Here is a 23,447-nt window from a genome sequence, read left to right as displayed (position 1 = left end):
TCCCTTGTAATAGCAATATGGCACGATCGGTCTTCTTTACAGTGAGATGTGGGGTCAATAAGACCCCACATCTCACCTCTAGGCTGGGAAGCCTAAAACAAAAACAAAAAAAACGATCACCGCTTCCCAGCCGAAGCGGCGCCATTTTTCTGAATGCAGAGGCCGGGCGTGACGTCATAACATCGCGCCCGGCCTCCGAACGATCATAGAGACTCCGGCGACCATCTGGTCCACCGAAAATCTCTATGATCCACATCCGGCACCGGTGGATCAGCTATCAGACTCACCGATCGCTGAGGTGAGTCGGTAGAAGCACCGTAGGGCGGCGGGAGGGGGGGGGGGACGTCCCCTCCCGCCGCCCGTAAGAACGATCAAGCAGCGGAACAGCCGCTATGATCGTTCTTATGGTGTACGGAATCGCTGGCTGAAAATGCCGGTATCTGAATGATGTCTGTAGCCTCAGGCATCATTCAGATATAACCCCCGAAAGTCGAGGCCATCATATGACGGCCTCCGGATGCCAAGAGGTTAAGAGGCTTAGGAAAGAAGGAGAAGGTCTGAAGAAGTGCAGCAAGCAGATTATGGAAATACAACTGCGTGTCTATGTTTGGAGGAAGGAAACGTCTATGTTAAAGTGTTACTAAACCCACAACAGTAAAATCAGTCTGTATATGCAGAATAGCATTCTTTTACTCACTGTGGAACCTAAGGGGTTAATCCTCTGCATTGTGTAAAAAGTCTGTTTGATCCTGACGTCTTCAGCGGCGGTGCTGAAGACGTCAGGTGACGAAGCGCGCACGACGGACCTACGCTTGTCACATCACTTCCTGGCAGACAAGTGGGTGGAACGCAAACATCTCCAGCTGATCGCTACTTCCCCCAACTTGTACCTGCATTGAGTACAGTGATGGAGCATACCATCCAAGCTAACACCTGAGTGTCATCCCTCCCCAGTGGTCACGGGGCGGGTGAACGAAAGCTTATTTCTTGGATGATTGCAATTTTTCATTCATATCTTTTACTTTATGTTTTTGGATTTTAAACACATTTTTTTAAATAAATATTTTTTGGGACTTTATCACACTATGGAAGCCTTTTTCTTTCCCTGATATATGAGGGTTTAACTGCAGCATGACCTACTGGGATACCATTGGAGTCATCTGAAGCATAACAGCAGTAGCAGCAAAGTCCTTGTGTAGCGCTACAGGCCTGATACCCCTGCAGGGGTTCCGACATTCGGTGAGTGAGCAATTTGAGGGGGGATCACAGAAGTCACCATTCAACCCTGTACACATGAAAGTCACTCTGGGGAATACCGTGCCTGGTTGTCGCATGAAGTGCATGGGACTATTATATATCGCTATAACCGCCACAACATATGAACTGTATGAATATTGAGATACATATATATACCTATGGTGTATGCATTTTTTCCCCTACAGGAATTACTATAATTGAATCTATATATGTTTTGTATATGTTTTCTGCTACACATAATATGCTTTCATTTTGCAAACAGTGGTGAATATAGTTCGTGGTTTGGAGAAAGAATACTGATCTATCAGGGATATATGGGATGTAAAAAAGTTTTTTTCCTGACATGCCTTATACACTACTACCCATGTAGGATGCATGCAACTATATGCTGACCCACACATATGCATTCCAGCCATCTTTTAGCAATTTTTAGTATTTGTTTTCAGGTGTTACAACACTGAATTTTTTTCTTATATCAGTTTGAAGATCTGACATATATAAAAAATAACGTTTGCATAATGTTTCCTGTATAGGCTGAGCCAAACAGGTTTCTTAGGTAGCGCCGTTTCACCCTATTATCCCTAAATACTTAAAGCATGACATGTTAGGTATCTATTTACTCGGCGTAACATCCTCTTTCACATTATACAAAAATATTGGGCTAACGTAACTGTTTCTTTTTTTTTTTTAATTCATCAAAGTGCATTTGAAAGATCACTGCGCAAATACCGTGTGACATAAAATTTTGCAACAATCGCCGTTTTATTCTCTAGGGTCTCTGCTAAAAAATATATGTATAATGTTTGGGGTTTCTAATTAATTTTCTAGCAAAAAATAAAGATTTCAACTTGTAAGCAACAAGCGTCAGAAAAGGGCTTAGGCATGAAGGGGGTTAAGATTCAAAGAAAAAGAGAAGCAAGAGGTAGAGATACTGATCCTTTAGCAATGCAAAAGAAGTCTGCCTGCGTTCAGGGCCCGTCACTCACATGTGATTGCAGCACAATTATGGGTGCAATCAGGGCCGGTGCTACCACTAGGCAAACTAGGCAGCCGCCTAGGGCGTCCCTGCAGCCTAGGGCGCCCGGCCACTGGTGTTCCTACTCTCTTCTCTCTGCAGCAAGCAAGTCTCAGCATCAGCCGCCGCTCCGTTCACACATAGTGTAAGGTGCGCAGCGGCGGCGGAGGACTGTGTCTGTGTCCCGATTCCCCCGATGGAAGCAAGCAAACATTTATTGATGGGCACTGGTAGGCTGCATTTGATGGGGGGCTGGTGAGGCTGCATTTGATGGGGGGCTGGTGAGGCTGCATTTGATGGGGGGCTGGTGAGGCTGCATTTGATGGGGGGCTGGTGAGGCTGCATTTGATGGGGGGGCTGGTGAGGCTGCATTTGATGGGGGGGCTGGTGAGGCTGCATTTGATGGGGGGGCTGGTGAGGCTGCATTTGATGGGGGGCTGGTGAGGCTGCATTTGATGGGGGGCTGGTGAGGCTGCATTTGATGGGGGGCTGGTGAGGCTGCATTTGATGGGGCGCTGGTGGGGCTGCATTTGATGGGGGGGCTGGTGGGGCTGCATTTGATGGGGCGCTGGTGGGGCTGCATTTGATGGGCGCTGGTGGGGCTGCATTTGATGGGCGCTGGTGAGGCTGCATTTGATGGGCGCTGGTGAGGCTGCATTTGATGGGCGCTGGTGAGGCTGCATTTGATGGGCGCTGGTGAGGCTGCATTTGATGGGCGCTTCATTAAAAAGGTGGGGTTTACATGGGCAAGGGAAAGGGGGTGGAGTCAGGGGTGGAGCCAAGGGAGGGCGGCAAAATGAGGTTTCGCCTAGGGTGTCAAATATCCTTGCACCAGCCCTGGGTGCAATTTGCTGCGAGAGCCGGCAGCCTCCCATTTCTTTCAATGGGGCTGCTTACTGGCAACTAATTGTGGGAACCCTCTGCGTGAACAGCAGAAGGGTCCATTAAGCTTTTGCAAGTGTGAATGCACCCTACATTACCTTTTTGTGGCAACACTGTGTCTACGGAGGCCAATCCAGTCCATCCTTTGTATAATGAGCCCCAATTTATAACCCACCGGACACCAGATTGGCACAGCGTTTGGGTATAATGAAATGATGAATATATTTGTTCATAACCCAATTGAGTACAGCGGTCATACTGGTTATCACAATGGTGACACTATGTGAATGAGAGGCCAGGAGCCTCATTGACCAATATGCCACGTGTGATGACCACATATGGGGGGGACTGAAGCCTAATTGTGGTCCATCATCCTCTCACCCACATGGGGACACCTCTGTCCTCATCAATATTAACAGTTGCAGTTGGTAATAGTGGAATAATTTTGTGATATCATAGATTGAGGTCCCTATCAGTCCAGGGTGGTTGCCAGTGTTTCTCAGGGATTTTATTTATAACAAAAGAGTTTTCTACAAGTTGATACACGCAGCTATATAATTATTCCCCCTTTTTTCTATGAAGTTGTTCTGTCCCACTTCTACTGTAAGTATTTTTTTCTGCTGCTGTATTGAACTATATCAGGTAAAACTATTGTTCTGATGACATCTACTGGTGGTTTAGTGCCACTACAACTTGTTTACTTGAGGAATTTGGTAACTCCCTTTGTCCTCCCCTCCTGTTTAGAGCTAGTTAGCTCAGTCCTAGCTAAACCCTCCCTGTTTCTTCCATGTTCCATCAGTCAGTGTTTATTCTTTGCTGAGAGGGAGCTTTTCTGCTTACACTTCAAAAGACTGGGAAGCCATCCTCCGTACTGGACTTATCTGAAGCAAAATTGCATTGGATTAAATTGTGTCTTGTTGAAGGGTTAAGCTGCCTGTGGATGGTTGGATGGTGCCAGGTCAGCAGGTGATCACACTGTCAGGACAGACTGCGTCTATGGAGGTGGGTCAATGCATCTGGGGGCCAAAGTATGTATTAACTATTGCATAATATGTTTAGGTTTTTGGTAATTAGGAAGGTGTAGGACTTTGGTCTCCAAACTGCAGCGGGGGAGTGGGGGGGCAGATGCGGCCCTTTACTTTACTTTTAATCAGGCCCTTGGGGCACTGTTTTATCCACTGATACCAACAATAGGGCATAATTCCCCATAGCAGAAAAAAAAATTTTTTTTTTTTTCAAAATTGGCGCTTTTTTTTGTTTATAGCGCAAAAAAAAAAAAAAAAGGAAGTGATCAAATACCACTATAAGAAAGCTCTATTTGTGGGGGGGGGGGGGGGGGGGAAGCACATCCATTTTTTTTGGGTACAGCGTCACACGACCACGCAATTGTCAGCTAAATTAACGGAGTGGCGTAACACAAAATAATGGCCTGGTCATTAAGAGGGTAAAACCTTCCTGAGGTCAAGTGGTTAATGCGTTTCCATTGTACACATATTGAGAGCCAAATTCTGTACCCGGCCAATCAAACGATTGTTGATCGTTGTATTCAAACGGATGCCCTGTCATCAGTTTGCATACAAGGGACTTTTTTCCTTGAATTTAAGCTGACACAGCGCCCCTCGCAGCCAGGCCAGCATTCCTCTGTCCTTTTTGTCAGAGTCCTTGTCTGCACCCCTCACTCTATATTCTTTGAAAATCACTCGATCACACTGCGAGAGCATGAAAAATCCACAGCACGAGCGACTGTGTGACGGAGCCACCATGACCAGACAACAGTGAGAAACTTCCCCAAAATTCTGTGAATCAGAGAAACATGAGGAAAGGGGAAACGGCCGCATCTGCTGCAAAACATTCAACAACTGACGGTGCAATGTGACAAGCTGAGGTCAGCCACATGCAGGACAATTTCTTCTGGAATTGCTTCTTCTCTCCTCAAGTACGCAGGCTGCAACATTGCAACTTTGTATCAAATATAGTTACAGAAGTCATAGGATTGAGCCATGATTAAGGCGGAAACGCGTTAGAACCCACTAAATGTGACAAATAAAGCTCTTGTTAGATTCGGTGCCGCTGCTATATACTTACTAGAAGTTAGGATCCCTGCCAGGTCTTCCAGGATTCCTAGGACTTCCACTACCTCCCGGACTTCCAGAATTTACAGTAAGGACACTGGGCCAAGTCCTCTGTCCAGATGGTTATTTAGGCACCAGTCTTTGAGGTGGGCTAAAGAGCGTACTTCAAAAAGGTGAAAAAAGTGCTATAATTGTCTGGCAATTGCTTATTTTGTGATTGCCCAGACTGACTCTCTCACCTACCAAAACCTGACTACTTTCTTTCCTGCTGGGACCCTTGCTTGGACTTGACTATATTCTCTCCCACCGCCTGACTCGTCTGCTCCCTCTCACCTGCCTTGACCACTGCCTGGACCTGAATACACTCATCCGCTGCCTGCCTTGACCACTGCCTGGACCTGAATCCACTCATCTACTGCCTGCCTTGACCACTGGCTGGACCTGAATACACTCATCTGCTGCCTGCCTTGACCACTGCCTGAATCTGAATAAACTCATCTGCTGCCTGCCTCGACCATTGGCTGGACCGGACTACTCTGTCACCTGCTGCCTGCCTTGAATGCTGCCTGGACCTGACTACTCTCTAGCCTGCCTTGATCACTGCCTGGACCCGATTATCCTTTAGCCTACCTTGATCCACGCCGGGACCTGACTATTCTCTCACCTGCCTTGACCCATGCCTGGACCTGCATACTCTCTCACCTGCCGCCTCACTTTCGCCTGCTCCCTCTCACCTACCACCTGGCTTGACCCCCGCCTGGACATGACTACATGCTTGCCTGCTGCCCTGCCTTGATTTCTGTCTGGATTTGACCATTCTTTCACCTATCTTCACCTGACAACTCTCTTGCCTGCCTTGACCCATGCTTGGACCCGACTACTCTCTTGCCTGGTGCTTCTCAGCTGATGCCCGCCTCAACTCCTGCATGGACCTGGCTACTCTTTTACCTGCCTTGACTCTTGCCTGGACCCAGCTACTCTTGTCTGCCCTAACCTGACTACTGTCTCACCTGCTTTGACCCGACTACTCTCTCACCGGTCTCGAACCCTGCCTTGTCCTAACTACTCTCATGCCTTCCACCTGCCTGACCCGACCACTCCCTTGTCTACAGTATTGCCTGACCTGACCACTCTCGTCTACAGTACTGTGCACATTGAACCCTGTTGTGGCGATCTTGAAGGGTTGTGACTAGCATTATAGTTCAACAAAGGAAACCGGGCCCACTAGAGTTTCTGGCCATCTCCACCATCAGGAGCCCTGGTGAAGACCAACTGCCACTTAGGCTCCACGCCTCATGTGAGCCCATGCCAACTGCTAGGGGGCACCGTAAGACAAAATGTTAGGCTGCAACAGGGACTGATCTGTGTCTCAGTCCAGGAAGTTGGACCCTGAATGATACCTGAATAAAGATTACTCCGTCCTTCAAGAGAGAAAAGCAGGATGAAGGCATCGCCAGGGGGAGTACTGTGATCTCTGTGAGAGGTCATAAATACCTGAAAGGATTACGCTGACAAATTACTTAGCATGCTGCAATTAACATGGATCATATATTTGATGACAGGTCCACTTTAATTGCCCTGTTGAGCAGGCTGAAAGATTATGTAATTGATATTCAATGAAAACTGCGTTTTTCTTAACTGAACGGAACAGAAGTGTTATGGTGCCTACAAACCTGTCACCACACTATGGATGTCCAGCTGTCACTGACACCAAGGACCACTGCTCTTGAGCAGTAAAACCCATAACCCACCCCTGTCCATGGGGGCCCATCCATAGGATTACAACCAGCCTGTGATATTCCAGACGTAAGGAATCTCTGTAGGACGGGGCCACAAACATTATTAGTCATCTACGTGTTTATCTTAGTGAGTCAATAATCATTGGGGCCCTAAGGGGGTCCTGAGGAATGAATCAGAGGTCTGCAATCCTGTGGGCAGCTCTGATGAATTGGGTAGCTTAGGGATTTATTGCAGGTGGAGTGTTGGGAGTCTTCACGGACCTCCTCCTAGCTTTTAAAAACCCTCAGAACACCCCAAAGTGCTCAGTATAGAAGAACTCCTCTCGGGAACATAGAGCCTTAGCAAGCCTCTGCCATTGGTTAAAGTGGAGCAAGCTGAGTGAGGGGTATGTCGGGGTACCAATTAAGCCATCAATGGCCACAATCTGCCCACTGCAGGTCCAGAGGCTTACCATCTGTAGGAATAGAGAAATGAGGACACCTTAAAGGGCCAGATTCACATCTATGCACACGCAGAGTGCATGTGTTTAATATGCACACCCATGTGTTACACAACACACATTACCCTTTAATGCACATGGCATACATGTAAAAGAACACATGCTCTGTGTTGTGGTGCGTTTTTAAAGCAAGTTAGAAAGGTATCTTGAGTAGAGTTGCCACCTCATCCCTTTAAACCCGAACACATATTAATCACAAAGGTTAAGTGGCTGATTAAAGTGGTAATTAAACTCACTTGTTGCCTTATCTGCTTTTGTTTGAAAAGGAATTGACTCCCAAAGGTTGCGTGTACAATTTCCCACATCCCTTTAATGTAAATGAGAACAAAAAGAAACCTCTAAAATGGGATTTTCCGGGCAATTAATAGAAAAATATGAAAAAGTTTTAAATTTATAAAAAATAAAAATTTATTTGTACAAAAATTGTAATTAGGCAACGGTCACAAACGTGTAGGCAACCATAATACTACATTGACAATATTGACAGAAATGGCAAGAATCCCACAATATTTCGAAACGCGTTGGACTCTCACTCATGGATTACCAGCATTTATGTAGTGGGATTCTTGCCATTTTTGTCAATATTGTCAATGTATTATGATGGTTGCCTACACTTTGTGAATGTTGTCTAATTACGATTTTATGAATTTTTGTACTTATAAATTTTTATTTTTTATAAATTTAAAAAAACTTTTTCATATTTTTCTATGAATTGCCCGGAAAATCCCATTTTAGAGGTTTCTTTTTGTTCTCATCTGCATTTAATTAGCCTCAGAACCTGTGTAATTCATATGTGTTTGGGTTTAAGGGGATGAGGTGGCAACCCTAATCTTGAAACATATTTATAAAGAATCCACACCCTGTCAATCTACATGTACATTCGTTCTCCGCAAATAAGGGAAAGATTGATTATTAAATCTCAAGGCCGAATGTTATTCATTTATACAGAATAGAGTGAACTGGGTCCTCAACGAGCGAACACACAAGAAACGACAGACACATCCTCAATGCCAACAGACTCACCCTTAAAGAGGAACTTCAGCCCTCTGTCAGTTTGCTGTACCCTTCCCCCTCCGGAGTCGCTTTTATGGATGTTCCAAGGGGCTCTGCCTGGATTTCGGGTCCTGGTGGAGCACCTTGGCACATCTGCGCACCTGTAGGATGCTGCCTGCACATGTACAAAGACAAGGACGTTTTCAAACTTCCATGTTACCTGTCTTTGCGGATGCGCAGGGAAACCACATGCGTTCCACAGATGTGCTGGAAACCCGCATTTGCGCAGATGTGCTGCAGGGCTGTCGGGACCCAAAAACCTGCGGTACATCTGTGCAAGACAGAATCCATGGAGGGGGCGATGGGATTCTAATGTCATCCCTGCCTTTGCAACACAATAGATGTTTTAAAAGAAAAAAGGGGGGTGGTAGGGCATGAGGATGTTTGGAATAATTGGCAATAAAGTGGACCTTAACCCTTATCCTGAGACATTCACACTAGAATACTAAAAGTATTGGGACGCCTGCCTTTACACACACTTGAATATTAAATGGCATCCCAGTCTAATGCCCCGTACACACGGTCGGATTTTACGACGGGAAATGTGTGATAGGACCTTGTTTTCCAACCGTGTGTGGGCTCCATCACACATTTTCCATCGGATTTTCCGACACACAAAGTTTGAGAGCAGGCTATAAAATTTTCCAACAACAAAATCCGATCGTGTGTACACAAATCCGATGCACAAAGTGCCACGCATGCTCAGAATTAATAAAGAGATGAAAGCTATTGGCTACTGCCCCGTTTATAGTCCCGGCGTACGTGTTTTACGTCACCGCGTTCAGAACGATCGGATTTTCCGACAACTTTGTGTGACCGTGTGTATGCAAGACAAGTTTGAGCCAACATCCGTCGGAAAAAATCCATGGATTTTGTTGTCGGAATGTCCGAACAAAGTCCGACCGTGTGTACGGGGCATTAGTCCATAGGGTTCAATATTGAGTTGGCCCGCCCTTTGCAGCTATAACAGCGTCAACTCTTCTGGGAAGGCCGTCCACAAGGTTTAGGAGTGTGTCTATGGGAATGTCTGACCATTCTTCCAGAAGGGCATTTGTGAGGTCAGCAACTGATGTTGGACGAGAAGCCCCTTGCTTTGTGCACTGGTGCGCAGTCATGTTGGAACAGGAAGGGGCCATCCCCAAACTGTTCCCACAAAGTTGAGAGCATGAAATTGTCCAAAATGTCTTGGTATGCTGACACCTCAAGAGTTCCCTTCACCAGGACTAAGGGGCCAAGCCCAACCCCTGAAAAACAACTCCACACCATAATCCCCCCCTCCACCAAATGATTTGATCCAGTGCACAAAGCAAGGTCCATAAAGACATGGATGAGCGAGTTTGGAATGGAGGGACTTGACTGGCCTGCACAGAGTCCTGACCTCAACCCCGATAGAGCACCTTTGGGATGAATTAGAGCAGAGACTGCGAGCCAGGTCTTCTCGTCCAACATCAGTGCCCGACCTCACAAATGCGCTTCTGGAAGAATGGTCAAACATTCCCATAAACCAGTGAGGGTGAACCTTGGTACCCCAGATGTTTTGGAACTACATTTCCCACGATGCTCATGCACTCCGCAGTGTAGGTGAGCATCATGGGAAATGTAGTTTCAAAACATCTGAGGTGCCAAGGTTCACCATCACTGCCATAGACACACTCCTAAACCTTGTAGACAGCCTTCCCAGAAGAGTTGAAGCTGTTATAGCTGCAAAGGGTGGGCCAACTCAATATTGAACCCTACGGACTAAGACTGGGATGCCATTAAAGTTCATGTGTGTGTAAAGGCAATACTTTTGACAATATAGTGTAGCAGGTTTCACAATCCAAAAAGGAACATATTGAACAGAATGAAATTACAGTTCGTTAGAGAACAAATTCGATATGGATCTCACTTGTATGAGATGCATATATAACATTATTATTATTATACAGGATTTATATGGCGCCAACAGTTTGCGCAGCGCTTTACAACATGAGGGCAGACAGTACACTTACAATACAAATCAATACAGGAGGGATCAAAGGGCCCTGCTCCTTAGAGCTTACAATCTAGAAGGGAGAGTCAAGTGGAAACAAAAAGGTAATAACTGATGGAGAAAATGAAAACACAGTTGTTGTTGTTAGGTGTGGGTAGGGGAGGCTTCTCTGAAGAGAACTTAGGGAGATCGAATGTTCGTTATGCAATCAAAATAAAAAAAATTCAAAGCCAATCTACTGGAGAAACAGGTTACAATTGTTTCATCACCGGTGATTAGTTTACAGAAACAAAAATAATTCATGCACAGACACAACACACATGCAGACATACAGTGGATTGAAAAAGTCTATAAAGTCTACACACCCCTGTTAAAATGTCAGGTTTCTGTGATGTAAAAAAAAAAAAAAAAAGAGAGACAAATAATTTCAGAACTTTTTCCACCTTTAATGTGACCTATAAACTGTACAACTCAATTGAAAAATAAACTGAAATCTAAGTAAAAAAGGAGTAAAAATAAAAAAAACTAAAATAATGTGGTTGCATAAGTGTGGACACCCTCTTATAACTGGGGATGTAGCCGTGTTCAGAATTAAGCCATCACATTCAAACTCATGTTAAGGAGTCAGTACACACCTGCCATCATTTAAAGTGCCTCCGATTAACCCCCAATAAAGTTCAGCTGTTCTAGGTCTTTCCTGACATTTTCTTAGTCGCATCCGACAGCAAAAGCCATGGTCCGCAGGGAGATTCCAAAGCATCAGAGGGATCTCATTGTTAAAAGGTATCAGTCAGGAGAAGGGGACAAAAGAATTTCCAAGGCATTCGATATACCATGGAACACAGTGAAGACAGTCATCATCAAGTGGAGAAAATATGGCACAACAGTGACATCACCAAGAACTGGACGTCCCTTCAAAATTGATGAAAAGACGAGAAGAAAACTGGTCAGGGAGGCGGCCAAGAGGCCTACAGCAACATTAAAGGAGCTGCAGCAATATCCGGCAAGTACTGGCTGTGTGGTACATGTGACAACAATCTCCAGTATTCTTCATGTCTGGGCTATGGGGTAGAGAGGCAAGACGGAAGCCTTTTCTTACCAAGAAAAACACCCAAACCCGGCTAAATTTTGCAAAAACACATCTGAAGTCTCCCAAAATCATGTGGGAAAATGTGTTATGGTCTAATAAAACCAAGGTTGAACTTTTAGGCTAAAATTTCAATAGATATGTTTGGCGCAAAAACAACACTGCACATCACCAAAAGAACATCATACCCACCGTGAAGCATGGCGGTGGCAGCATCATGCTTTGGGGCTGTTTTTCTTCACCTGGAACAGGGGCCTTAGTCAAGGTAGAGGGAATTATGAACAGTTCCAAATACCAGTCAATATTGGCACAAAACCTTCAGGCTTCTGCTAGAAAGCTGAACATGAAGGAGGAACTTCATCTTTCGGCATGACAACGACCCAAAGCAGACATCCAAATCCACAAAGGAACAGGGGCGGATCCAGAGTCTAAAGGGGCACCGCCAGAAAATATGTTTTTTTTTTTTTTGTGGGCAATTTATTGGGGAAATGGCTGGTGTTGGCGCTTCAATCATCCTGACACCATGGTTGTTATGGCGTCAGGATGATTGAAGCGCATTATTATTTCTATTAGTACATTGTTATATAAAATGAAATAGTTCAACTGACCATAATGCAGAATCAGTAGGAGCCCTGAGTGTGTCGCCTGCCACAAGTTGCGGATTGTCACTTGCCAAAAGTTGGGGATTGCAATTGCCCCCCCCCCCCCCCCCCGATCCACCCCTGCAAAGGAATGTTTTCATCAGAAGAAGCTTAATGTTTTGGAATGGCCAAGCCAGAGCCCAGACCTGAATCCCATTGAAAATCTGTGGGGTGATCTGCAGAGGCGGCTCTCTAATTAGGTGGTCGCCTAAGGCCTCGCACTCACAGGGGCCTCGCGGCCCACTAATTTGCCTGTTCTCAATCACTGAAGTTGACGCCGGCGGCTCCGCCTACCCCCACTGGGACTCTGTGGCTTAGGAGCTGACGGACAAATCAGATACTGCCCGCAGCCTGAGGAATAGCGGCCTTATCACGGAGTGTCCCAGTCCGTGGGGCCTCATGTTTAAGTTTTGCCTAAGGCCTCACAAAGCCTAGAGCCGCCTCTGGTGATCTGAAGAGGGCTGTAACGCTGACAGGTTTGGAGTGTTTTTGCAAAGAAGAGCGGGCAAATATTGCCAAGTCAAGATGTGCCATGCTGATAGACTCATACCCAAAAAGACTGAGCGCTGGAATAAAATCAAAAGGTGCTTCAACAAAGTATTAGATTAAGGGTGTGCACACTTATGCAACCACATTATTTTATTTTTACTTCCCTCCACCTAAAAGATTTCAGTTTGTTGTTCAACTGAGTTGTACAGTTTTTTAGGTCACATTAAAAAGGTGGAAAAAGTTCTGAAATTATTTATCTTTGTCTCATTTTTTTACAACACAGAAACCTGACATTGTAACAGGGGTGTGTAGACTTTTTATATCCACCGCAAATACACAACACACACACAGACACCGGACATCGATTAATAATTCCCATTGCAGAAAAAAATGACAATCTGTTCATCCTCCACATTCCTTTTGCAACAGGTTTTTACGTGTATTTGCCCCCCCCCATCGCAGCATTACGGATCTTTATCTAGCTGTGCCATAGACATAAATGCACCTGTGTTCAGATCCAGGGCCACTGATAAGGCAGTATAGCCGTCAGCCCTCCTGTACTGCGCCCAGACCTCATCAGTTCAAAAGGGGGGCCCCGGGCACCTGCTGAGCAGGAAGGTCCGTCTGTACTGTCTTACTGCAGACACCGATCCTCTTCTGCCTCCCCCTGCAGTGCTTCCAGCTTCTCCTCTTCTTACTCCCTCCGCCTGCACTGCGGGGGGGGGGGTTGGTTCTAGCACACACACCCCTTTCATCTACTGTCAGGGGCCCCCCTGTGTGCCCCTTTCCCCCGAAGGACTCCAGCGTCCCTCCCCTCCTCTCCTGCCGGAAGCTGCTGCGGGCACATCGGTGGATGTTTCAGGATGGAGAGTGGCGGAAGGGGCTGGTAAATGTGTCATTTAGTGGCCCCTTCCTTTCCTCAATGAACACAGTGAGGGATCGGTACCAATCACTCCAGTGTCCATTTGTCACTGAAGCATAGTAAACTGTGTTTATTATGCTTCAGTTTGTGATTGAGCAGGGAGCCTCAGAGCACTTCTTATTCATTCATCTGTGCAGCTGAATATGCAGAGAAAGGGACTGATAAATCTACGTCCTGTCACTTTTGGCCGGTGAAGGGGGGCCTGTCAGGTAGGCTGTATGGGGGCCCCGTGATTTCTAACAGCAGCCCCGTTCAGATCCTCAGATGGCTACTTCCAGCAGGATAATACACCATGTCACAAAGCTCAAATCATCTCACCACGGGTTTCTTGAATATGACAATGTGGTCCCTGTACTCCAATGGCCTCCACAGTCACCAGATCTCATCCAATAGAGCACCTTTGGGATGTGGTGGAATGGGAGATTCGCATCATGGATGTGCACCCGACAAATCTGCAGCAGCTGTGCGATGCTTTCATGTCACTGTGGAGCAAAATCTCTGAGGAATGTTTCCAACACCTTGTTGAATCTCTGCCATGAAGAATGAAGGCAAAAGGGGATCCAACCCGGTACTAACAAGGTGTACCTAATAAAGTGGCCGGTGAGTGTGTCGATCTATCTTACAGATCTTCAGCAATATTTCCAGCCTTTCCTGCTGTAGTCCGGGTGCACCTTGGCCATAATTCTAATAATGCCTTTGCAGAGCTGAACCCTCTGAGCTCCGGCTGCAACTAAACTACCCCCCTTTTATATGGATTGACCCCTAAAAGTGGAGATATCCTATAAAGCGTTAATAAACCCAAATAGCAAACATTTGTTATATTGCAGCTTACCAATTCTTAGATGTGTTGGCTGCATTCGTTTTTTTTTTGTTAGGCTTTATCCCAAAAGGAACAAAACGGTTTGCTTCTAACTGATTATAATGTGTGAGCCGGGGTTTGCTTTCTATTTGTTAGTGCAGGGGGTGCCAAACTAGCAGCCCCCCACCTGTTCCAAAACTACAAGTCCCATCATGCCTCTGCCTGTGGGAGTCCTGCTTATAAGCGGTCAGCCTTGCAATGCCTCATGGGACTTGTAGTTCCGCAACACAGCTGGAGGGCCACGAGTTTGACACCCGTGTGTGTGTATTTAAATCTGCCAATGTGTCCAACACTCCCCTCCCCCAGGCTGAGAATGCTGCCTTCCAAAGTTGCCCCCCTGTGCTCCTTCATCCAGAATGGGGGGGGGCGCTCTAATACAAGAGGTGTGTTACTGGCCAGATCACAAGGTGAGAACCAAAAGGGTAAAAAGCCTCACTTTAGGACAGGACTACGCAACACCGGACAATAGAAGATTGGAAAAATGTTGCCTGGTCTGATGAGTCTGGATTTCAGCTGCGACATTCAGATGGTGGGGTCAGAATTTGGCGCATGGATCCATCCTGCCTTGTATCTCCGGTTCAGGCTGGTGGTGGGGGTGTAATGGTGGGGGGGTATTTTCTTGGCACACTTTGGGCCCCTTAGTACCAATTTAAACCCCACGGCCTACCTGAGTATTGTTGCTGACCATGTCCATCCCTTTATGACTACAGTGTCCTCATCTTCTGATGGCTCCTTCCAGCAGGATAATGCACCATGTCACAAAGCTCCAATCATCTCACCACTGGACAATGAGGTCCCTGTACTCCAATGGCCTCCACACTCACCACATCTCATCCAATAGAGCACCTTTGGGATGTGGTGGAACAGGAGATTCGCATCATGGATGTGCAGCCGACAAATCTGCAGCAATTGCGTGATGTTATCATGTCACTATGGAGAAAAATCTGAGGAATGTTTCCAACACCTTGTTGAATCTATGCCACCAAGAATGAAGGCAGTTCTGAAGGCAAAAGGGGGTCCAACCCGGTACTAGCAAGGTGTACCTAATAAAGTGGCCGGTGAGTGTATATTGTACATTCACATCAGTCCCTGTCCACAAGGAGCTTACAATCTAAGGTCCCTAACTCACATTCATACACATATTAGGAGCCAATTAACCTTTCATGACTAAGTCTATTTTTGAAATTTGGTGTTTACAAGATGAAATCCGTATTTTTTGCTAGAAAATTACTTAGAACCCCCAAGCATTATATATATATTTTTAGCAGAGAATCTAGAGAATAAAATGGAGATTGTTGCAATATTTTATATCACACGGTATTTGTGCAGCGGTGTTGTAAACGCAAATTTTTGGGAAAAGACACTTTCATGAACTTTAAAAAATCCAAACAGTAAAGTTACCCCAATTTTTTCATATAATGTGAAAGTTGATGTTACGCCGAGTAAATAGATACCTAACATCTCACGCTTTATAATTGCACGCACTCGTGGAATGGCGACAAACTACGGTACCTAAGAATTTCCATAGGCAACGTTTTACATTTTTTTAATGGTTACCAGGTTAGAATTACAGAGGAGGTCTAGTGCTAGAATTATTGCTCTCGCTCTGACGATCGCGGCGATACCTCACATGTGTGATTTGAACACCGTTTACATATGCGGGCGCGACTTCCGTATGCGTTTTCTTTGCTGCACAAGCTCGCGGCGACGGCGGCGCTTTAAAAATTTCATTTTTTTTCTTATTTATTTTAATATTTATAAATTATGTTTAAAAAAAAAAATAAAATTTGATGACTTTTATTGCTGTCTCAAGGAATGTAAAATCCCTTGTGACATTAATATGTGGTGACAGGTACTCTTTATGAAGAGATCGGGGGTCTAAAAGACCCCAACTCCCTCCTCTGCACTTCAAAGTATTCAGATCGCCGAAAACGACGATTCTGAATACTGTATATATTTTTTTAAAATCCGGCGCCATTGGCAGCCGAGTAAACGGGAAGTGACGTCATGACGCCCACGGCTTTGTTCCAGCCCGCCCCCAGCCGCCGGAGGCAGCCGATTGGTCATCGGGCCTCCCGATGCAACGGGAGGCCCGGTAAGAGCGGCGGGATGCGGCGGGAGGGGGGGGGACGTCCCCTCCCGCTCCTCCGGTATAACAGCTGAGCAGCTTTTAGCCGCATCGGTTGTTATACTCGGATCGCCCGCTCTAAACAACGGTACCGGGATGATGCCTGCAGCTGCGGGCATCATCCCGGTATAACCCCGGAAAGCCGAGTACGCACATCTACGTACGCTCGGCGGGAAAGGGGTTAACCTTCCAGCAGGTCTTCGGAGTGTGGGAGGAAACCTGAGTACCAACCCGGAGGAAACCCACACAGGGAGAACATGCAAACTCCAGGCAGGTAGTGCCGTGGTTTGGATTCATAGGATGACCCCAGTGCTGCCAGGCGGAAGTGCTAACCACTTAGTGTTGCCCTCAGTTGAGGGCCTGTGCGTTTTTAATGCGTTTCGCCACATTTCTGATGCATTCCATACAAAAAATGCAACATGTTCTACTTTTGTCGACTGCACTGGTGTGAACCAAAGCCATTGGAATCTATATTCGATCCCTAGATTGTAATCTCTAAACGAGCAGGACCCTCTGATTCCTCCTGTATTGTACTGTCTGCCCTCGTGTTGTAAAGCGCTGCGCAAACTGTTGGCGCAATATAAATCCTTTATAATAATAATAATAATAAAAAAATAAATAAATAAACACCATCCATGCATTTTTCTATCAGAATAAAAAAAAACGCACCGGACTGCCAATGGTGTGCACCAGCCCTTCAAGCTAAAATACAATTTTTTTTTTCCCCGCAGACGCTGCGACTCCGGAGAAGAATAGAAACTTCTGAGGATTCGGTTAAGATGAAGGCAGCGGATTGACCGGTTCCCTTTTCAGAGAAAGGATCCCCCGAAGGGATCGTCCACCGCAATGAATGGACGCGTTCACCATAGATAATAATAGAGTACAAAGTGGAAGCTCCTAGAGACAGAACAACAAACTACAAAAAAGGGAAAAAAAGACGCCAAAACCAGACAGAATATGTGCAGTAACCTATAAAAAAAAAAAGGAAAACGCGAACGACCGGTAACATCGGCGCATTCTTTAAGCGCTAATCAATAAAAACCATGTAATTAACACACAATGCTTCCTTTAAAAACAAATAAAAACGTAAAATTTACATTCAATGCTTCCTTTAACTGGAAACAAATAAAAACAAATTTACATTCAATGCTTCCTTTACTGGAAACAAATAAAAACATGAATTTACATTCAATGCTTCCTTTAACTAGAAACAAATAAACGTAAAATTTACATTCAATGCTTTCTTTAACTAGAAAAAAATAAAAACTCAAACTTCTTACCCAGAATTTTGAGCCCAGTCGCCCGCCGCTTCCACAAAACGCGTCCATGTCGCGGTCACTTCAGGGGTTTGATGCGGTAACAGACAGTCCTTTCTATGAACATGGAGGCAGCTCCACTCCTAACCGGCAAAAAGACGCGTCCACCATCAGCCTCCCTGCACTGGATAGAGCGCACACTGAACGAACCAACTTGAGTGGGTGGACTTTTTTTTATTTTTTTCTCTTTTGCTTATGCGTGATGACTGCGAAAAAAAAAAAAAAAAAAAAAAAAACAACAAGGAGGAGGGGGGAAGCTCTTCCTACTTCTGCATTTTTTTTGTGTGTGAGGGTTATTGTAGGACTGCAGCCTGGCTGAGCATTTCCTGGTGTGTGCAGGCGGCCTCTTCTCTCCTCTCCCCCCCCCCCCCCTCCACGCCTTCCCCTCCCACACTGCCCCAAGTATTAAATTTGTGCCTCTCACTCCTCCCCCTCGGTGATGTGAACACTTTCCACACCCTGCTTTACACACACCAAGAGCACGGCACGCCAGGCTGCCAGAAAATCCCTTTCCAAAATATCATTGATTTTTTTTTGGATAGCTCCTCAAATAAAAAAAAAAAAAAAAATTAATTCTGCGAGCTTTTCTTAAAAGCAGATGTAAGGAGCAGCGTACGCGGCAGATGGCCCGGCCAATCAGCCGATCTCTCCGGTGTTTACAGAGCAATTACAGGGTAGCGCAGCTGGGCTCTCATCTCAGCGTGGCGGCCGCGAGAGAGATCAAGTCATTAATTTACCTTCGGCGAGGGCCGTGTATACTGCACGTCCGATAGACAAAAATATTTGTTGCGTCATAAAAAAAAAAAAAAAGGATTCAGAAAAAGTTAAATATTTGTGGTACACGTCGCTTAGAGGAAAAGGGGAAGGGGGCTCTGTTTAATAAATAGAAAAAAAAAGTAAAAATATAAAGTAAAAGACACATAAAAATACAACGTAACAAAGAGGTAATGCAACAATAAAGAATTAATGTAACAATATAAAAATACAATGTAACAAAAAAGGTAATGTAACAATAAAGAATTAATATAACAATATAAAAATACAATACAACTCATTTTAAAGTAGTTAAGTTAAGGTATAAGCATATAGGTTAACAATTGCAGTAATCGATGCATATCGACATATTTTGGAGGTTATTATTTGATTCGAAGTGAATTTGCATTAAGGTGGCGTATTAATTTATATTCTGTATGAGGCTAGGTTCACACCGCTGCAGTGCGAATTTAGCGCGATTTTGATACGATTGCGTTGCAAATTTGCATTGCGAATTCTTTGTGTGTTCTTGCGATTCTACTGCAAATTTTGCAATCTATGGAGCTGAATTCGCATTGCACACGGATCAAACTCGGACAGGACCCTTTTTTTACGCAGGTTAAATTCGCAACGCATTGATGTGAACAGCACTCATGGAAAACAATGTTATTAAAATGACTTGCGAATTTGAGCGATCGCAGCGGCTCAAATTCGCAATAAAATTCGCAGCAGTGTGAACCTAGCCTTAACCACTTCAGCCCCGGAAGGATTTACCCCCTTCCTGACCAGAGCACTTTTTACAATTTGGCACTGCGTCGCTTTAACTGCTAATTGCGCGGTCATGCAATGCTGTAACCAAACGAAATTTGCGTCCTTTTCTTCCCACAAATAGAGCTTTCTTTTGATGGTATTTGATCACCTCTGCCGTTTTTATTTTTTGCGCTATACACGGAAAAAGACCGAAAATTTTGAAAAAAAATGATATTTTCTACTTTTTGTTCTAAAAAAAATCCAATAAACTCAATTTTAGTCATACATTTAGGCCAAAATGTATTTGGCCACATGTCTTTGGTAAAAAAAATGTCAATAAGTGTATATTTATTGGTTTGCGCAAAAGTTATAGCGCCTACAAACTAGGGTACATTTTCTGGAATTTACACAGTCTTTAATTTATGACTGCCTATGTCATTTCTTGAGGTGCTAAAATGACAGGGCAGTACAAAACCCCCACAAATGACCCCATTTTGGAAAGTAGACACCCCAAGGAAATTGCTGAGAGGCATGTTGAGCCCATTGAATATTCATTTTTTTTGTCCCAAGTGATTGAATAATGAAAAAAAAAAAAAATTACAAAAAGTTGTCACTAAATGATATATTGCTCACACAGGCCATGGGCCTATGTGGAATTGCACCCCAAAATACATTTAGCTGCTTCTCCTGAGTATGGGGATACCACATGTGTGGGACTTTTTGGGAGCCTAGCCGCATACGGGGCCCCGAAAACCAATCACTGCCTTCAGGATTTCTAAGGGCGTACATTTTTGATTTTACTCCTCACTACCTATCACAGTTTTGAAGGCCATAAAATGCCCAGATGGCACAAACCCCCCCCAAATGACCCCATTTTGGAAAGTAGACACCCCAAGCTATTTGCTGAGAGGCATGTTGAGTCCATGGAATATTTTATATTTTGACACAAGTTGCGGGAAAGTGACAATTTATTTTTTTTTTTTTTTTTTTTTGCACAAAGTTGTCACTAAATGATATATTGCTCACACAGGTCATGGGCATATGTGGAATTGCACCCCAAAATACATTCTGCTGCTTCTCTTGAGTACGGGGATACCACATGTGTGGGACTTTTTAGGAGCCTAGCCGCGTACGGGACCCCGAAAACCAATCACCGCCTTCAGGATTTCTAAGGGTGTACATTTTTTATTTCACTCTTCACTGCCTATCACAGTTTCGGAGGCCATGGAATGCCCAGGTGGCACAAAACCCCCCCAAATGACCCCATTTTGGAAAGTAGACACCCCAAGCTATTTGCTGAGAGGCATGGTGAGTATTTTGCAGCTCTCATTTGTTTTTGAAAATGAAGAAAGACAAAAAAAAAATTTTTTTTTTCTTTTTTTAATTTTCAAAACTTTGTGACAAAAAGTGAGGTCTGCAAAATACTCACTATACCTCTCAGCAAATAGCTTGGGGTGTCTACTTTCCAAAATGGGGTCATTTGGGGGGGGGGTTTGTGCCACCTGGGCATTCCATGGCCTCCGAGACTGTGATAGGCAGTGAAGAGTGAAATCAAAAATTTACGCCCTTAGAAAGCCTGAAGGCGGTGCTTGGTTTTCGGGGTCCCATACGTGGCTAGGCTCCCAAAAAGTCTCACACATGTGGTATCCCCGTACTCAGGAGAAGCAACAGAATGTATTTTGGGGTGTAATTTCACATATTCCCATGGCATGTTTGAGCAATATATCATTTAGTGACAACTTTGTGCAAAAAAAAAAAAAAAATAATAATAATTTGTCTCTTTCCCGCAACTTGTGTCACAATATAAAATATTCCATGGACTCGACATGCCTCTCAGCAAATAGCTTGGGGTGTCTACTTTCCAAAATGGGGTCATTTGGGGGGGTTTGAACTGTCCTGGCATTTTATGCACAACATTTAGAAGCTTATGTCACACATCACCCACTCTTCTAACCACTTGAAGACAAAGCCCTTTCTGACACTTTTTGATTACATGAAAAAATTATTTTTTTTTGCAAGAAAATTACTTTGAACCCCCACACATTATATATTTTTTTAAAGCAAATGCCCTACAGATTAAAATGGTGGGTGTTTAATTTTTTTTTTTTCACACAGTATTTGCGCAGCGATTTTTCAAACGCATTTTTTGGGGAAAAAACACACTTTTTTACATTTTAATGCACTAAAACACACTATATTGCCCAAATGTTTGATGAAATAAAAAAGATGATCTTAGGCCGAGTACATGGATACCAAACATGACATGCTTTACAACTGCGCACAAACGTGCAGTGACAACAAAATAAATACATTTTTAAAAGCCTTTAAAAGCCTTTACAGGTTACCACTTTAGATTTACAGAGGAGGTCTACTGCTAAAATTACTGCCCTCGATCTGACCGTCGCGGTGATACCTCACATGCATGGTGCAATTGCTGTTTACATTTGACGCCAGACCGACGCTTGCGTTCGCCTTAGCGCGAGAGCAGGGGGGACAGGGGTGCTTTTTTTTTTTTTTTTTTTTTTTCTTTATTATTTTTTTGCTTTTTTATCTTATTTTAAAACTGTTCCTTTCATTTTTTTTTTTTTTAATCATTTTTATTGTTATCTCAGGGAATGTAAATATCCCCTATGATAGCAATAAGTAGTGACAGGTACTCTTTTTTGAAAAAATTGGGGTCTATTAGACCCTAGATTTCTCCTCTGCCCTCAAAGCATCTGACCACACCAAGATCGGTGTGATAAAATGCTTCCCCAATTTCCCAATGGCGCTATTTACATCCGGCGAAATCGAAGTCATAAAATGCTCGTAGCTTCCGGTTTCTTAGGCCATAGAGATGTTTGGAGCCACTCTGGTCTCTGATCAGGTCTATGGTCAGCTGGCTGAATCACCGGCTGCATTCTCAGGTTCCCTGTTGAGACAGGAGAGCCAGAGAAAAACACGGAAGACGGTGGGGGGGGGGGCATTCTCTCCCACTGCTTGTAAAAGCAGTCTAGAGGCTAATTAGCCGCTAGGATTGCTTCTACATGAAAGCCGACCGCTGGCTGAAAAGAATGATACCAAGATGATACCTAAACCTGCAAGCATCATTCTGGTATAACCACTCAAAGTCGTGAATGCTGTACTCAGACAAAAATATGGTTAACAATAAAGCACAGTAAACGGTAAAGTATAAAAAATTGCAGACCTGAAAAGCAAACATGATAAAACATAATAACAATAAAACATTGCAGAATAGAATACAGTAAAAAAGAGCAGAACAATAGAGAGAATAGAGAGAGAGAGAATAGAGAGAGAACAATAAAACGACAACTATTATTTTTTATTTTATATTTTTGTTTGTGTTTTTTTTTTTTTTTTTTCACTTTTTTTGTAACTGTAACTTTTATAACTGTAACCGGTTCCAGGTTCGGGTCTCTCAAAATGCGATGGCATCTTGGGAGACCCTGTGAAAGTGTGTCCTAGTCTGTGCAATGCTGTACCCTACGCTAATACTCAGCTAGTGAATGGTAGCGTTCAAAACATTCACCAATGCAAAGACCAGGATTGTCAGGACAGGAGGGACAATAATAGCGGGTGTCATGCCTATATCCGCGCTTGCTGCAGACACAACATCTTTTTGGGGGGGTTCGTTGGGTAGGGGTACTCGGGAGGACATAAAAATGCCTCTCATGCAGCCGACTGCATTTGGTTGGGGATGTGAATGGGGGAAGTACGGGCGCTGCAGAAGTGGTGGGTTCCCAATTAGGATTGGCGAATGCAGCAGGAAGGGCATTATGGGCACGACGGGCCTGTGTTTGTCTTTTTGGTGGCAGCGGGACACTACTTGTGCTTGCCACCTCACCAGCTTGAACTGCACTTATGGGACTCGCCACGTCACCAAGTGTTACTGCAGTGCTGGTTTGACTACGACCGGGGTGTACTAGGCCGCTGGCGCTTGCCAGTTCACCAAAACGCTACCAAAAAAACTGTTAACGATCGCAGGGATCAGGCCTGACTCTGCGAACGCTGC

General features: G+C 44.6%; 1 protein-coding gene across 1 annotated transcript in view; it reads right to left on the bottom strand.

Moving 5' to 3' along the window:
• ABCC3 (ATP binding cassette subfamily C member 3) overlaps positions 1 to 18,264 on the bottom strand; it is a 124,107-nt gene extending 105,843 nt beyond the window's left edge. Inside the window, exon 1 of the mRNA XM_073606799.1 lies at positions 17,897 to 18,264. Within this exon, the coding sequence (XP_073462900.1) occupies positions 17,897 to 17,944 (48 nt within the window). The 5' untranslated portion in view covers positions 17,945 to 18,264. The remainder of the gene's footprint in view (positions 1 to 17,896) is intronic.
• Positions 18,265 to 23,447: the final 5,183 nt, after the last annotated feature.

The sequence above is a fragment of the Aquarana catesbeiana genome, linkage group LG12 (assembly GCF_042186555.1).
Source record: "Aquarana catesbeiana isolate 2022-GZ linkage group LG12, ASM4218655v1, whole genome shotgun sequence".
NCBI lineage: Eukaryota > Metazoa > Chordata > Amphibia > Anura > Ranidae > Aquarana > Aquarana catesbeiana.
This window is presented reverse-complemented; position numbering and strand designations above follow the sequence as displayed.